This window comes from Anolis carolinensis, chromosome 4 (assembly GCF_035594765.1).
Source record: "Anolis carolinensis isolate JA03-04 chromosome 4, rAnoCar3.1.pri, whole genome shotgun sequence".
In the NCBI taxonomy this organism is placed as follows: Eukaryota; Metazoa; Chordata; class Lepidosauria; order Squamata; family Dactyloidae; genus Anolis; species Anolis carolinensis.
The window spans coordinates 83,337,684-83,354,988 of NC_085844.1; the positions used below are offsets into that span (position 1 = coordinate 83,337,684).

At 38.8% G+C, this 17,305-nt stretch overlaps 1 protein-coding gene across 2 annotated transcripts in view; it reads right to left on the reverse strand.

Annotated features, from left to right (window-relative positions):
- tpr (translocated promoter region, nuclear basket protein) overlaps positions 1-17,305 on the reverse strand; it is a 71,029-nt gene that overhangs the window by 8,004 nt on the left and 45,720 nt on the right. For both annotated transcript variants that reach the window (XM_062980744.1, XM_062980743.1), the window contains exons 31-44: positions 15,004-15,214; positions 14,176-14,322; positions 12,849-13,047; positions 11,867-12,072; positions 11,388-11,449; positions 9,905-10,113; positions 8,767-9,039; positions 8,039-8,187; positions 6,765-6,848; positions 5,561-5,761; positions 3,826-3,960; positions 3,391-3,481; positions 2,809-2,987; positions 1,380-1,448 (exon numbers count right to left, since the gene is read on the reverse strand). In XM_062980744.1, the coding sequence (XP_062836814.1) occupies positions 1,380-1,448; positions 2,809-2,987; positions 3,391-3,481; positions 3,826-3,960; positions 5,561-5,761; positions 6,765-6,848; positions 8,039-8,187; positions 8,767-9,039; positions 9,905-10,113; positions 11,388-11,449; positions 11,867-12,072; positions 12,849-13,047; positions 14,176-14,322; positions 15,004-15,214 (2,215 nt within the window). The remainder of the gene's footprint in view (positions 1-1,379; positions 1,449-2,808; positions 2,988-3,390; positions 3,482-3,825; positions 3,961-5,560; positions 5,762-6,764; positions 6,849-8,038; positions 8,188-8,766; positions 9,040-9,904; positions 10,114-11,387; positions 11,450-11,866; positions 12,073-12,848; positions 13,048-14,175; positions 14,323-15,003; positions 15,215-17,305) is intronic.

Below are 17,305 nucleotides of genomic sequence, written 5' to 3' on the forward strand. Positions count from 1 at the left end.
CAGTAGGTTGAGTTAGTCATGGGGGTTCTGTGTGCCAAGTTAGTTCCAGATCCATCATCGGTGGGGTGCAGAGTGCTTTTAAATTGCAGGTGAATTATAAATCCCAGTATCTACAAACAAAAAATGTCAAGGCCAATTCCACCTCAAATACACCAGTATTCAAATTTGGTCATATTTGGGTATGCATGTCAAATTTGTTGAAGATCCATTGTTACTTTTGTTCACAGTGCTCTCTGGATGTAGGTCAACTATAATGTCTGTAAATCAAGGTGAATTTCCCCAAAGCCCTCCTGCATATTTTTGTTGAGTCATGAGGATTCTGTGTGCCAAGTTAGGTTCAGGGCCATTGTTGGTGGGGTCCAGAGTGCTCTTTGATTGCAGGTGAACAATACATCTCAGTACCTACAATGGCTCTAAATCAAGGTGAACCCCCCCCCCCCAAACCTCTCCTGTATTTTTCATTGGTCATGGGGGTTCTGTGTGCCAAATGTGGTCTAGGTCCATTGTCAGTGGAGATCACAGTGCTTTCACTTGATGCAGAGTGAACTATAACTTCCATCATGTGGAGTCAATCCCCCAAACTCCTCCAGTATGTTTAGTTGCTGCTCAGTTCTGCTCTGTTTGTTATGCTGACGGAGTTGAAGAGTAGGAAAGAGTTAATGGAGAGGCAGTGGGCGGGGTCATGCAAACTCCACACCAATGGAGAGAGATGGGAACCATGGGATGCCTGCCTGTGATGGAGGAAACACGTAAAATATAAAATGAAACTGTCCCCGAATGAAAGCATTCCTTGGGTGGTGGGCCGAAGTGTTTGGGAAGGACATTGACAGCATTTGGGCTACATGTTCATAGCGCTTGCTATAGCCTGCAATGTCAGTGGGGGGAGTGCCTTTGGAGGCTTCTCAGCACTTGGAACTATAGTCTGTTTGTGGAGGCACGAGACTGTCTGTGGAAGTGGACACCTCCACCACATACACATTTCACTTTTATTATGTGTATAGATAATAACCCATAAGATGTTGCCCATTTCCAACAAGTTTGTTTTGAAGGTAACAGTGACTGTCAAATTGGTAGATGAGAGATTGCTTTTTGGTTAAGGTTTTGTTTGTTTTACAATTAATAAAGATATACAAGCACACTTTAGCACAGTTTGTGAACAACTGCAGAACTCCTTGATTTGCCAATACAAGTGAAAGTGAATTATGAATTTGAGGTCAGTGTTGGGTATAATGTTATTTTTGTCAAGGACAAAAATTCTACGATGTGACTACTCTGCCTACTTTAGAAATGGAAAGAGCAAATAGCCTATAATTGTTGTAAGAGAGTACTAAAAGTAAACTTGAATGGAAAATTTTATGTTTAGGAGCTGTAATACTCACCATGCCACCTATGCCAGGGGTTAGCTGAAGTCCACGTCCCACAGATTGCCTTCGAGTCATCTGGATTCTCTATTCATTAAAGCCAATTGAGTATGTTTCAGTATACACATAAGTGGTGAAACTCCAGTCTGGTGAACAAAGCACCTCACATTCTAAAGGGAACTCTTTCTGAAATCCATTCCCTCTTTAATTTACAACATTTTAAAGAAATTCCACATTAAAATTGTTTTTAAACAACTAGTTATGAAATGCATGTTTGCAAGAAAATATATGTTCAAGTTTATACATTGTCAAATATATATCAAAGTTCATATTGCCAAGCGTATTTTATCTTAGAATGACACAGGAGTCTGTCAAACTCTAGAAAAGGCTAATGGGAGTTGGAGCCAGGGCAACCATAGCCTTACCAATCCTGCTAAATACACTCATCGGGGAGTAAGTTCCACTGAATATAATGGAGTTTACTTTGCCACAACTGTGACAAATATGGATTCCATCACCCAATTTAGCTAGGGAACATTCAGGTTTTCATCCATCAACCTAATCTATCTTCCAAGGTTGTAGTAGAGAAAGGGAACTGTTATGCATGCTATCCTGAACAACTTAGGGTGATTTGAATTAGTATAAAAATAAATACAGTTATTTATTTACTTTTACTTACTTTATTTATTTACAGTTAGAAATACAGTTCCTGAGTTACAAAGATATGACTTACATAAAACTCCTAGTTACAAATGGGGCTGAGACAACAGGAAGGGAAAGAAATTTACCTCATAAGAGAAATTCACTCATGCAAGATATATCATGGGGAAAGGGGGTCTCAACTGAAGCTTTATCACCAATCCTTGTTTCCATAACAATGCAACATTTTCAAAATCCAATTGTTACAGGGACAGAAAGTGAGGTGAAATTTTCTGAACAGAGGCACAGGCAGCAAAGCAAACCTTACATGGCTGTTAACTCTTCCAAAATTTAAAACTTTTTTGGCTTGCGAGATACACTTAAAATATATATCTGTTCTGACATACATAAAAATTCAACTTCAGAACAGCTACAGAACTTATCTTGTTTGTAACCCTGGGATTGCCTGCATATTAAACTACCAACTTACAATACCAACTCAAAATAGTTAGATATGCACAAGTCCACAACTTCATTTCAGTTTGCTGAGTCACAGTCTGCTTCTAATCAACACCTTGCCTGGGGTAATATTTATGTTAGCTTAAAGGGGTAATAAATTCAAAAATGCACACCCATTGCAGTATTCCTCAACACTTTTTATTGCTCTTTCTGCACCAGACTGCCAAAACATAAAGGTTAAAAAAAAAGGAACATAGCCAAGTACAGCAATTCCTAAGTACTTCGGAAACTTTATCTTCTTCTGAAGAGCAATTTTCCCAAAGCAGAGAAATACAAACTGTTCCCATACCTGTACTGGTGGTCCCAGCTCCTGCGGTGGAGCGGGAATTGCATGGATTGTCAGTCGTGGGGGCAATGGATGGGGCCGAGGAGGACGTGGCACCTGCCTCTCTGAGGCAGAGGTGGGCTGTTGCTCTCGTAGGCTTTCCTGGGAGAAAGTGGACTCTGCGGCACCAGTGCTTCCTTCACCTTGTGCCAAAGACATGCATGTTTACAGACACATTCAAATGTAGTCAGCCATTCCCATCTTTGTGATTCTTGCTCATTTAAGGGTGCTGGAATTCATTTCACTAACACAAAAATAGAAGCTATAAAGAGGATAGTTTTTTATTCCGTTATAATTAGTGCAGGACAAAAAACAATCTAGCAAAAGTGATCTCATGAACAAATAGACTTTCAGGTGATTCACTGCATCTCTACCTACTCTTTATCTAGTTGCCTTCAAAAACAGTGCTTCAGCATGAGTTTGTAAACATTTATAAACCCCTGCTTGAAACTGAGGCATGGAAGTTGAAATAATTGGTGGCTGATATCCAAAATTGAGTTTTCCTTCACACAAACACACTTCTAGTGAGATCATATCATGCCTTACCACAGTTTTGAGAGTCAGCTGCTCTCTGGCTGCTTTCACCTCCAGCGATGCTGTCTTCCGTTTCTGTACCAGGATCTACTCCATCAGGACCCTATAACAGGTAAATAAACAATATGAGATGTTAAAAGGCTGACAACATTGGAATGTTTTAGTACTTTTAAAAATCTCAAGATATAGTCCATGATTTAAGCCAACTGGCTAATAATCAGTTTTTGTTCCTGTTGACATAAATTCTCTTTCATTGGAGAAATATTTTCATCCCTGACTTTTTTAAAACTCTAACTTACACATCAAAGTTTGAGTAAAACTCAAAATTAGAGTAACAATCATTTCTAATTTTTATACAATTTAAAAACAATACCCAGAAGCATTTGCAGCAGAAAAGGCAATATCATCAAATAGCTTAAACATACAAAAATCTTCTTTGGTTTTTACCTCAGCTTCATCTCCTTCGTATCTCTCATTGCCGTCAACGCTCCCAGTGCCTTCATTGCTATCTTCACCCTCATCACCCATCCCTGTGTCTTCATCATCCTCATCATCCTCATCTTCTTCCTCATCTTCATATTCCTGAGAAAGTAGGATTTCAGAAATGCACTAGGGTGAAATCAGCTTGTCTGGTTTAGAATCCTCTTTGATATTTGAAAGATTTGTTATGAAGAATAATAAAAATGACAGAAATAGTTCCCCTGCTGAAACATTTGATACTTGTATGAGGACAGATAGAAAGTAGAATAAAAATAACTTATGGGCTAGAGTTGTGCGCGGTATTTCTTTCATCCGTTTAATTTGTGTATTCATCTTGTATCGTCCATCCGGATGTACAATACGAAAGACGCCATTTTCAGATGAAACAAATGGCGAAATGAAGGAGAAAGCTACAGTACATGGACACCGTGGTTGCTTTTGTTTTCGGGCCGTGTAACAATAGTTACTCTGGGACCCTAAGTAGGTACTGACAGAGGGCTGCTTTCCCATTATAATTGATGTGTGCCAAAGGGAGCTAATAATAATATTAATATTAATAACAAAAGTTACTCTGGGACCCTAAGCAGGGTCTGACAGATGATTGCTTTCCCATTACAGCTGATGTGTGCCAATGGGTGTTAATAATAATATTAATATCAATAACAATAGTTACTCTGGGACCCTAAGCAGGGTTTGAAAGAGGGCTGCTTTCCCATTACAGCTGATGTATACCCAATGGGTGTTAATAATAATATCAATTATTATTAATATTAATATTAATTAAGGCAAGGCAGGCAGAGCGGATGGGAAGCCTCCAGTTCTTCCTTTAATTTATAGGATCACCATTAATCGAAGGTGACATGATGACAGTTAACATGAATAAGAAGTGTTATTCATGAATAACATGAAGAAGAAGTGACTGTTAAAAAGTCCAAAAATTAATGTAATATTCTTTGAGTGCCTCATACAGGAAGACTATACTTTTGACAGACAGTGGGGCCCTAACATTTTATCCATGTCAAATCAAACTGACTTAAGAGGTTAATTTGTTGTGACTGAACTCTTAAGTCAAAACAATCTTATCTCAAAGCAAATTTTCTCATTGAAATGCACTTAAATGCTATTAATCTATTCTGGCCTCCCAAACTCCCCCCCCCCCCATTTTTGTTATGTGTTTTTAAATAAGGAAATGTATTTTATAAATAACAGATAATGTATATATGCACATTCACATGGGACAATAATCAACTTTAAAATGGTAGAAGCAAAGTTGTGCAAAGTGAAGAGGCAGAGCATCATTTTCTTCATACTGTACTCATTCCAGCCTCCCTCCTTCTCTTGCTCTCTCTTCATGAAGCCAAACATACCACACAAAATTGCACAAAATCAACTAACCCAAAGTTCCGCAAAGAGGACAAGAGCAAAGCAGACAGCAATCTTCCAATGCAGACAAGAGCACAAGGCACAAGGCATGGAGGCTGCTCCCTTGAAGCCCTAAAACCCTGTACTCTGATGCTAGCTCTCCCTCTGGCACTAGCTCTTAACTCAAAATGCTGCTCTCATGTCAAAGTGAGACCCGGCCCAAGTGAGTTTTTCACTCAAAACACTCTTAAGTTGGGATGCTCTTAAGTAGAGGTTCCACTGTATCAACACAGCCAATGAATAGTTATTTTTGAAACAAGAAAACAAATTTAACACATACTTCTGCTTCTCCATCATTTTCATCGTCATCTTCCTCTTCATCATCGCTGTCAATGACAATGACATCATCTCTCTTGCCCTGACCATCCTGAGTTGATGTAGTATTCTGTTGATCAGATTGATGGGGTCCAAGCTCTATTGCCATGGATTGAGAAGTTTCCTCACTGTCTTCCATAGGAGTATACTCCCCTTGTGTAACACCCTTTAGAGCAAGCAAAGGTAATAGAGGTCTACTGATTAAACCAGTGTTTCTCAAACTCTGCTCCTCTGGGTGTTTTGAACTTTAGCTTCCAGAAATCCCAGCCAGCTTACCAGCTGTTAGGAATTGTGGGAGCTGAAGTCCAAAACACCTGGATGAATATAGTTTGAGAAACACTGGATTAAAACAAAACAGTACATTTCACCTCCTTCTCCTCAACCATCATTTTTCTAATGTATAAAGTGAGATGCTTGAAGAAGAGGATTCTGTTCATTTGAAGGCTAGCCATGTTCTGGAAAATATTTGATCTTGCTCATGGGGACAGCTTCCTCACAAATATATGCTTCTTCAGGCAAGTCATTTTCCATATAATACTGTAGAAGAAATGGTAGAAGAGACAAGACTAGGTCTCTCTTGCTCCCCATGTTCAGCACATCATGGTGAGCCATACCAAAAAAGGGGCCATAGTTCTGGCCATGCTCTTTATATTGCTGCATCTGACTAGAACAAGGAAGGTGCTACAGGTGTGCAAGTTCTTATTGAGGAACAGCTGCACTGATACCTGTTATGGCTGGAGTTAATTGTAATTCAAACCATGAAATGAGAATTGTCATAGAAGAATTATGGATTTATTTCCCTCTGTCTTATATTTTCATGGCATTAAAAGCTTTACTTGGATCTTGCTGTTACAGAGACATGAAATACAAAGGAGAAACGAGGGAGGGGGTGGGGTAAAATGCGGACTCTAGCAGCACTTTTAAGACTTAATTTTATTTTTAGCACAAACATTCCTGGGTATGAGTCCACTTCTTCAGATGCAGTATTTAGTATCCCTGAAAGCTCATGCTAAAATAAAAATCAGTTACTCAGTTACTCTTAAAAGTGCTACTAGATCCTGTTTTTCTCCCTTTCTCTTTTTTATGTCATACCAACGGACACAGCTACTTCTTTGTTCACTGGCATGAAATTGAAACTTCTTTCTTTGGTCAGAGTAAGAATTACTTACCTCTCCAATGGAATCCTGTGAATCCTGATTGTAGACTTGAGCTTCTATTTCGCCATCTGTGCTCTCTTCTGCAGTTACTTCCTCCTGAAATTTTAGATTAATTTATTACTCTAATTCCTGTGACAATTTACAGAGAAATGTTGAGATCTCCTACAAAGTACTCCATACTATAGTATTTTATACTGCAAGCTAAAAACACAACTGTACATCTCAACTACTGATGAACAGGAAGAGTTGGCACATTTTATTCCAACCTTATCCTGAGTTGTATTCCATGTAAGTAAGAGATAACAGAAAGTATAATTAAATACACAAGTATTCAATCCTTTCCCCTTATGCATTTCTTTACTTTACAGTTGTAACTTGTTTCTTACTTAGACTAAGATACAATACAGAACACACGAATGACTTTATTTACAGCCATCTGATTAGTCAAGATTTAGTGTCTAACAACTGAATGAGGATTATTTCAGTGAAAAGAGACTGCATTCGAGATGCTATCTAGTACTATTGCTGATTGATTTATGAAATAAATTTGGTATTACATTAATTGTGTGAATGCAACTAAAATGCATTTTTGCTCTCTAACAGGAAATGTTGAGCAGTCTTGGAATAATGGGATAAGAGTTTTAATCTTCTCTCTCACACACACATTCTTAACAAAAAAAGCCTTGCCAAAGCTCCTATTTCAGTTGTATTGGAAACCACTCTTAATGCCAACTGAAGCTTCTCTTTAAATGTACACTGGCACCCCTGACATGTATCTACCCCTTGGAAACACTTCATAGTGGAAAAGTTAAACTTCTGTTCAACCCACCATAAAATTGCTTTGCATTTCTCAAGGATGTTGTCCATCTTGAAACAGTGGTACAACCTAACTGCATTTATACAACTAATATGACATCAGGTTTAGCCCTATGGTGACACACGAACCCAATGACGTTGTTAGATGAAAATGAGCGAGTTTGACTCTTAGGCAGTAAGTGAATCATGATTTCTGATACATAGAGTAATTTAACAAAGTATCACAGAATTTTGTATTTTGTCCATTAAGCATCACAGAATTTTGCAGATAAACAATGAAAGCTGTCAAACACCAGCAGAACAGTCCCAAAGAAACAGTGAAAGAAACATGAGCTATAAAGACAACCAGTCTGCCACCAATTATGACGTAGGATAGAAACCCCTGCAATTTTCTGGAACAGCATCTTTCTTTATCAGTCTCATGATTAAACATAATCAAATTAATAGCATTATTTTTGTGTGCTACCCACCTCTGGTCCAACTCTTTGCACACTTCTCATTTTTTTTGGAACAGGCACATCAACCATTTCCTCAGGAATTTGTTCTGAGTTTTCAACTGTGCTATCATCTTCTTCCTCTCGTGCACGTTTGGGTAAAGAAGAACTTGGTGTGGCTGAAACTTGAGAATATATTATAATTTGCATTAAATATCTAACAAATATTTAAAAGAGAGAATAACAATAGATTTCTTCTTTTTTGAGCTCCTTTGGAAGTCTTTAATTCAGGTTTTGAAATAAATTAGATTTTTTTTTCCGTGCCAGGAGCTACTTGTGAAACTGCAAGTTGCTTCTGGTGTGAGAGAATTGGCTGTCTGCATGGGTGTTGCCCAGGGGATGCTCGGATGTTTTTACCATCCTTCTGAGAGGCTTCTCTCATGTCCCCGCATGGAGCTAGAGCTGATAGAGGGAGCTCATCCACGCTCTCCCCGGGTTGGATTCTAACTAGCAACTATTAGGTCAGCAACCCAACCTTCAAGTCATCAGTCCTGCCAGCACAACGGTTTAACACACTGCCCCAGCAGGTGCTCCAATTAGAATTCAAAGATGTAATTAAGGGATTAAAAGAGGTGCTAATTTCAGAACGATTAAATAGAAATTGTATTTTTACAGAAAAAAATATCAAAATATCTGCGTCACTTTCTGCATATGTACAAAACAGGTAACACCATCCTTAAAAAAATCTAGAAATAATGGCAAACCTGTGCCAAACACTGCTGTTGATGTAGAAGGCCTTTCCATCTGGGAGCTCTGAACCACTTCCAAAATCGTTGGAGGGGGATCTTGAGTGGCTGGTTCTATCTGAGCATGGCTTTGCTGAGTTGGCTGCACAAAAGCTGTTGCTTGTGTTTGCTGCTGAACTGTCAAGAGGGGCTGTGAGAGAGACGTCTGGACGTTGGGACTAGTGGAGCGCACAGACCCACTCGTGCTCCCAAAGACTGGAACGTGTTCAACTGGTCCTTCTGACTGCATGGCTGAAATTGAAGTTGTTATAATAGCTAGTTGCCTTCATTTTAATGTTCACTTAAAAAAAATACAACACATTCTAGGCCTAAATTTTAGAATATCAAAAACCTATCCTGAATAACTTCCTTGGGAAAAAAACAGGACAAGAGCAACTCATACATGACAGAAACAAGGGAGTAATATCAAGTGTACAGACCAAATGGTCCGCTATCTCAATGTTCCTTCTTCAAACAGACACTATTTTATTTTATTGTGTCAGGAGCGACTTGAGAAACTGCAAGTCACTTCTGGTGTGAGAACAGACACTATAGCTAGATGTGATTAATCATGATGGGAATCCAATCCTAGCTTCTTGCTGATTTAGACTGATGCTTGATTCAATAGAGAAGATCTCATAAGACTGCATATTTTAAATTTGCATAATATTGAATTGCAAACTATTTTAGTGAACAAGACAAACTACAATTGATAAAACATCCAACAATTTTACAACAGCACCATTCTTTTCCAGTTCCTGATCCAAAGAATCAAACTCCACCTAGTTTTGTTGTCACACAGATTTCTAGATTACGTTAGGTGACAGTACACAGAAGGTGATAAGAGGATTTTGGAGGGTGAATGAGAGTACTCAGGCTGCATTAAGTCTTTGATTTAGAGGTAGTCTAAGTTTTAGGGTGGTTACAATAAACATGACAAAAGATGACAAACTGACAAGTGTGATACAAGTTTGCTTGTTTAACTATATATTGTTTTTTAAAACAGTCCAGCAGAGGAATAGATTATATTTATTGTGACTCATTTTCATATTTCAAAAGTATTATCTTAGCATTAGGTGGCAAGATTCTCGACTCATATTTTTCTGGCAGAAATTACCTTCCTGAGTTTCCACCTGTGTGGTTGGCATAACTGTGGCTGTTGGTGTTGTCGTAGGATTTGTGACTGTTGCAGGAGTAACCATTGGACGGATGCTGGCCCTTGGAGTGGATTTGTTGCCCGCTATTGCAGCAGCAGTCACTTTGCTTGGGGTAGACACAACAGGAGTTGGTTTGATGTTGGCTGTTGGTGGATCTGAAGTACTAGCTCTAAAAATAACCCCAAACGGTGTATTAGTTGGATGTGATTTTTACCACACACATATGAGTATAATGCAGCTTTTCTTCAATAGATACAACATCTAGATTTCTCTTTGCCATCCTCCCCCTGGCATTAGGTCTCAAGTTTGCATGTGATGCCCCAGAAATCAATAACAAATATGCTGGAAATCCGAAATACTCCAAAAAACTGACACTATTTGCGACTAGCTGCTCATTTCAGTCTTTGAAAGGGAGTGCCATGTATTTGAGTGCCACTAAGCTTTTTTTAACACACTTATTTATTCATTGTATAAGTACAATATAACTTCTCACTGTTATATTACAGATGTATTAAAAGTATTGGTTTTCCTTGTATCAACAATACAAGGAAAAGGGATTACATAACCTTCTAGTATAACTCGTTTTCTACTCCTTTCTAATTCAATCTTAGTCTCCTACTTAAACCTATCTCATTATTATTCCCCCCTTTCTGTCCAGGAACAGTTGTGATTCAATTTTTGGCTTTTATTCTATTTGTAGGATCATGGAGATGATCTTATTTAGTTCCTTGCATTTTCTTTTCCCCTTTCACTTTGGCTATCAATTATTTCCATTTTGAGACCCAGTTCCCCATATGATATCTGTTTATAGATTAGATTATAGCATATAAACTGCTAAATATTCATACCATGTTTTTATTTTCCATTTTTGAACTCCTTCCATCTGAGCACAATTCTATCATATATTTTATATAATATCTGCCCAATCTTTATTACAACCTTTTCCTTCCATATTCATGGTTAAAAAAGTTATTTATTTAACTCTATTTTTAGCTCAGATATTTCTTCCATTTATTTTCCTATACAAATGTTGTACTTTGTCACAGTCCCACCACATATGTATGTTTTGCTAAAAGGGAGGAAGTGTGCTGATAGCAAAGAAAGTGTTTGCTTTTGGCAGGGGGCTTATGTGAGCGGAGTCTTCCTGTGTTTCCCTGCTTCCCTTTTGCTTGTTGGGTTTCTGGCAGTGGTGAAGTGAGGGTTCCTTGGGGTCAACAGGCACTGAATCTGTGACCAGCCCCCTTTCCCCTCTGTCCCTCATTCATTATCTGTATACGAATATGGATATTCCAAAACCTGGAAAAAAAATCTGGTCATAAGCATTTTGGATAAGCGAGTCTTAATCTGTATTAGAAACATCAATCTAAGGTTTAGTTTTCTGCATAAATGCAACTCCTAAGTAATGGTGGAAAGAACAGAAGGATAAATAAAGCAAGAACTCACATTCCTCTGTCACCTGCTACAGGGGTTGATTTAAGTGTGATTTGTCTCTGCTGTTCGGGAACCTGATAGATAAAACACCATGGTCAGCCATGGAATTAAAATTTCCACATAAAGGTACTGAAGAGATAGTTCTCATGCTACTCAATTATCAAAAGAATTACTTCCCATTTTATTTATTAGTTTGATCTATGTAAGCAGCAGACAATGCAGAATACTTGGCAACACATGTCTTAATGCAATAATATACAACACAGCCATTTTTAATCATTTGAGACTGACCAGATGAGATTGTCATTTTAACTATCAGCTCAATAAGGTCAGTGCACATGTACACACATCTCCATCCTTTCAGTCTGTGAAATAACAAGAAAACGAAATAAAAAGATTTCAAAACCAACCATCAATCTAGTAAAAACTGTTTGGCAGATAGAATTTGAAAACCATTTAGGAAGCTAAAGCAATGCAAATAAACAGCATACCTTGTTGGTAGATTCTGTAGGCTCATCTCGCTGTTCATGATGCCTCTCTTGCTGTTCTCGCAGCTCTCTCTCTAGACGGCAAATGCGGCCTTCATACTGTGATTTAAGCGCACTCATCCGCACTTCCATCTCCGTCTTTTGCTCTTCCAAACTGTTGCTCTTCTGTTTCCATTCCTCATTTTCTTTAGACAGCTGTTCTTTGACACCTTAATTGCGAAACAGAAACATCAGTCTCTATGCTGTACATCTGCTTAGAAAAATGCTTCAGGGAAAGTCCAGGAAAAGATTTTTCATGCAGAACTTTATCCCTCAGGAAACCAAATAAACAAAAGGCATTTTTAATATGATGCTATGCAAGTGTTCATACCAATTTCTGTGAAAATCTCCAGAGGCCTGAGCAATTGAGGCTAAAAGCATGTGACCTCCATAGTACAAATGTCTAACTCTTTAAATCTGTGTGTGTTCATATGGAGATGGCCAGTCTCATATTTTCAGCATCGAGTGGAACTTTATCTCAAACTCTCTCAAGAAGCCATTTCTGGCCTACTCAGAGAACTGAAACAAACTCTATACTCTTCTTTTCTTTAACTTGGGAAGACAAGAAGAATTTGAGACCTTGTAGATTTCAATACGCCACATCCATTATGAGAACCGACATATTATTAAGAATGTGCATGGCTACAATGTACAGCTTTCAAGTGGGTTGGGAAAGTTCCTGATCCTATACCATGTAGCCCTCAAGAATCTAGATAGCACCAAGTCGTATTTCCTATAGCAGCAATTAAGAATTTAATACTTGAAGGTAGAAGAGAATACTAGACTGCCTTCTCATTCCTCTTCATGAAAGTGATTAAAGTGCTGTTATTTTATTAAAGCTTTCTTTCTTGATAAAGCCATTAGATTTTAAAATGGCACAGTGCTCTGCTTTGTTGCCAGAGCACCCCAGAAATTGCTAACACTTCCAGAAGCTACGGCAATTCACCTGACAACAGGGCTATTCTCTGCTTAGCTGCCAGAAGGGTCTTCTTTGTCTTCTCCTCCTTTTCAGTTACTTGTTGCCGGAAATGTTCTTCTTGGGTTGTTTTTTCCTGCAATTCTTGATGAAGGCGGGAAATCTCTGACTGTAGCTGGGCCACTTGTTCCTGAAGAGTCTTCAATTCATTGTCTTTCTCTCCCAGTGTCTATGAGAAAGAGAGGGTAACATTAGGATAAAGAATTTATTCTCAATAGGTGATGGATCTGTGAAGCACTGTGAATTTCTCAGGAAAAGATCCTTATAATCAACAACATTATGATGTTTGCTACTAATCTACACAGCAAGTCAAGGCAGCTTCCGTTTCCTGGTAAGGCATACTTTCAAGTACTTGAAGAACTACTATGCTATAGCCCTAGACTGTTCAGGTCCAGGCTATTTGGCTGACCGCATCCCCTTGTACGAACCTGCCTGGGCCCTGAGATATTCAGGAGAGGCCCTTCTCTTGGTCTTACCTCCATCTCAAGCTTGGTTGGTGGGAACGAGAAAGCGGGGCTTCTTTCTCAGTGGCTGTCCCGAAAGCCTGTTCAGGGAAGCCAGAATGGCCCCCTCCCTGCTGTCCTTCCGGCGGCAGGCTAAAACCCTTTTATTCAGACAGGTTTTTTAAAAAGAAGGTTTTTAAGATCAATTCAGGGGGTGCTGTGGATTTAACTTGGAATATGTTTTAATGGATTTTAACTGGGAATTTTTAAATACTGTTTATATTTAATCCTGTTTTAATGTTTGCATATTTGTATACTATAAATGGTATGCTAATGCTTTTATGTTAAGATGCTTTGAGTCTCCTTCGGGAGAGATAATGCTGGGTATAAATAAATATAATAATAATAATACTTAAATTTCAAGGCACTTTTCCCTCTACATACGTATCTCTCAAAATGGGGTGCATCTTAGAATTGCATGTCTATCTTAAGTATTTTTGTTGGCGGTGGTGGTACTGAAATTAGAGTGCATCTTATAATTGATTGTGTTTTATAATTGAAGAAATACAGTAAATCATTGTCAGTTTTCCCTCTGTCCTATTCTTTTACTCTTGCACTTCTCCCATAGGAGTATCCAAATTTATTCACAGAACCACCTTCTGGGACATGTCCAGCTAAAAGAGGGCCAACTTTGCAAAATCCAAAGCCAAGCAGAGAAAGGAACTTGAGATATTCATGAGTGAACCACAACACAACATGCTGTACACCTCTTTGAGTCCTCCCAGGATGAGAAAAGCAGTACAGAAATGCAATAAATAGATAAACATCCTCTACCACACAAGGGTCTCTCTTACCTTTTGTAAATTTTCAATCTGTCCCTCCAAGGCTTTAATCCTGGCCTCAGCTTGGGTTAAAGCATGTTTCACCTCCTGAACTTCCTTATCCGAAGCCTGCTGCTCCTCCTGTTCTGCACGAGACTGTGTCGAGGCTTCTGCAATCACCTAAAATTTCAGATGATCAATATAAATATTTGTGTTAGAGTATGGTACCACTTGCATGCATGCAACTAATTTTGATCACTACAGACTGTGTAGACTTTCCACAAAGACTGTAGAGCAGGGATAGGCATGGCAGCAACTGTGGGCCAAATTAGGCCTCACGAAGTCTGGAAAGGTCATACACCCCACTGCCCATATATACATTCATATATATATATATATATATATATATATATATAGAGAGAGAGAGAGAGAGAGAGAGAGAGAGAGTGAGTTCAGTTCAGGGGCAACCAGGGACATCGGAGTATATTAACCATGTTTCAGGTCCTTCCTGGGCCATTTTAGACTCAATAAAAAGTTTAAAAAAACAAACAAACAAAAAGGAACTTAGCAGAAGTCATCTATCTCGTGAAAGGCCTCCTCTTAGCAAACAGAGGGCCTGAAAGCTACTCTAGGGATCAAATAGAGATGTTTGAGGCAATACATTTCTTTTGGAAAAAATGATATAGGATTTTTGGGCTTTTATTTCAAAATTAATATGATCTAAAATTCATTAAGATCATTGTTGCTATCCTGGTATTGGACAGCCGTAAAATTTGCATTCTTTACTGAATGACTATGCATGCCAACCTAAAAACTAGCAGATGTTAAGAAATCTTTTAATTTTCATATGTTAAAACTGACCTTGTCATGTTGGGCTTTCAGCTCTTCGTATTGTGTCTTATATCTGCGTCCAATTTTCTTTACTTGAGTTATTGTTTTAACCTTCTCTTGAATATCAGCCACTTTAATTTCCAACTCTTTTTGCAGGGCTTCCTTTTCAGCTTTTGATTTTGCTACATCTTCGCGAAGAGTCTGGACAAGATTCTGACTTGTTGTCAGAGATGCATTTGATCTTAAATATACAGAAAGACAACAGAAACAGAATATTATGTTTTACTTCTGAGGATATTTTATTTCTGAGGAAATATGAGAACCAAAATGTTTGAAGAAACTAAAAGAAAGAAATATCATAACTAAGGACTCATTTTTTAAATCATGAAAACAATTAGTTAAAATTTTTTACCATAGTAACAATGATAAATTCAAAGGATTTTTCCCATTTATTATGACAGTGGTTCTCAAACTAGCTTCTGGCTATATCAAAAGGTGAGGCCGCAGAACATGCATAGCGCTGCAAGACTATTCCATACCAAAATAATGCATTCCATACATTAAAGAAAATCTATAAGAGGGATCCAGAAACAAGAAAGATCAGCCCAGTGTTTTCCTAGATTCTCCCTCTTCCTCTAAAACTCTGTCTCCATTTTTACAAAACTTATCCTGAGGGTTGAGGAAACTTCAGGGGCAAAATGTAGTGTGCAAAAGGGGTAAAACAATACAGGAAAGAATTTGGTAGGATTGGCTTGGTCAAAATCTAGTCTAGCTCCTTAGTTGGACATTTTTCCAGCACTCTAACATGAAAACCATTTCACTGTAATTCTTGGGGATTAAATAGAGTAGAAGATGTGGAAGACCTGATCAATACAGTTGAAGTGGTTGGATCCTTAGGGGCAAGTGACCATGTGCTCCTGCAGTTTGCAATACAAAGGAATGCTGAAACTAAGACAAGTCAAACACGCATTCTGGACTTTAAGAGAGCTGACTTCCAAAAAATGAAGGAATTACTGAGCGGCATTACATGGACACCAATATTAAAAAACAAGGGAGTTAAGGATGGATGGGAGTTTTTCAAAAGTGAAATACTCAAGGCGCAAATGCAAACAGTGCCAACAAAGAAGAAAAATAAGACAAATGCAAAGAAGCCAGAATGGATGTCCAAAGAACTTCTAACTGAGCTAAAGCTCAAAAGTGACATGCACAAGAAGTGGAAAAGGGGAGAAATCACCAAAGAAGAATTCAAACGTATAGCCAACACCTGTAGGGAAAAGGTTCGCAAGGCTAAAGCGCAAAATGAGCTCAGGCTTGCCAGGGACATAAAAAACAACAAAAAAGGGTTTTTTGCTTACGTTGGTAGAAAAAGGAAGAAAAAGGAGGCGATAGGGCCACTGCAAGGAGAAGATGGGGTGATGGTGACAGGGGATAGGGAAAAGGCAGAACTGCTTAATGCCTTCTTTGCCTCGGTCTTCTCACAAAAAGAAAGCCATCTTCAACCTCAGCAACATGGAATGGACGAAGGATTGGGGGAAATCCAACCCCAAATAGGGAAACAAGTTGTCCAGGAACACCTGGCCACTCTAAACGAATTCAAGTCGCCAGGGCCAGATCAGCTACATCCAAGAGTATTGAAGGAATTAGCGGAAGTTATTTCAGAACCACTGGCAATCATCTTCGAGAGTTCTTGGAGAACAGGAGAAGTCCCAGCAGATTGGAGGAGGGCGAATGTGGTCCCTATCTTCAAGAAGGGAAAAAAAGAACGACCCAAACAATTACCGTCCGGTCAGCCTCACATCAATACCAGGCAAGATTCTGGAAAAGATCATTAAGGAAGTGGTCTGCAAACACTTAGAAACAAATGCGGTCATTGCTAATAGTCAACACGGATTTACCAAAAACAAGTCATGCCAGACTAATCTGATCTCTTTTTTCGATAGAGTTACGAGTTGGGTCGATACAGGGAATGCTGTGGATGTAGCATACCTGGATTTCAGTAAGGCCTTCGACAAAGTCCCCCACGACCTTTTGGCAAACAAACTAGTTAAATGTAGGCTAGACAAAACTACGGTTAGGTGGATCTGTAATTGGCTAAGCGAACGAACCCAAAGGGTGCTGTCCAATGCGTCGTCTTCATCATGGAACGAAGTGACAAGTGGAGTGCCGCAGGGTTCCGTCCTGGGCCCGGTTCTGTTCAACATCTTTATTAACGACTTAGACGAAGGGTTAGAAGGCACGATCATTTGCAGACGACACCAAACTGGGAGGGATAGCTAACACTCCAGAAGACAGGAGCAGAATTCAAAACGATCTTGACAGACTAGAGAGATGG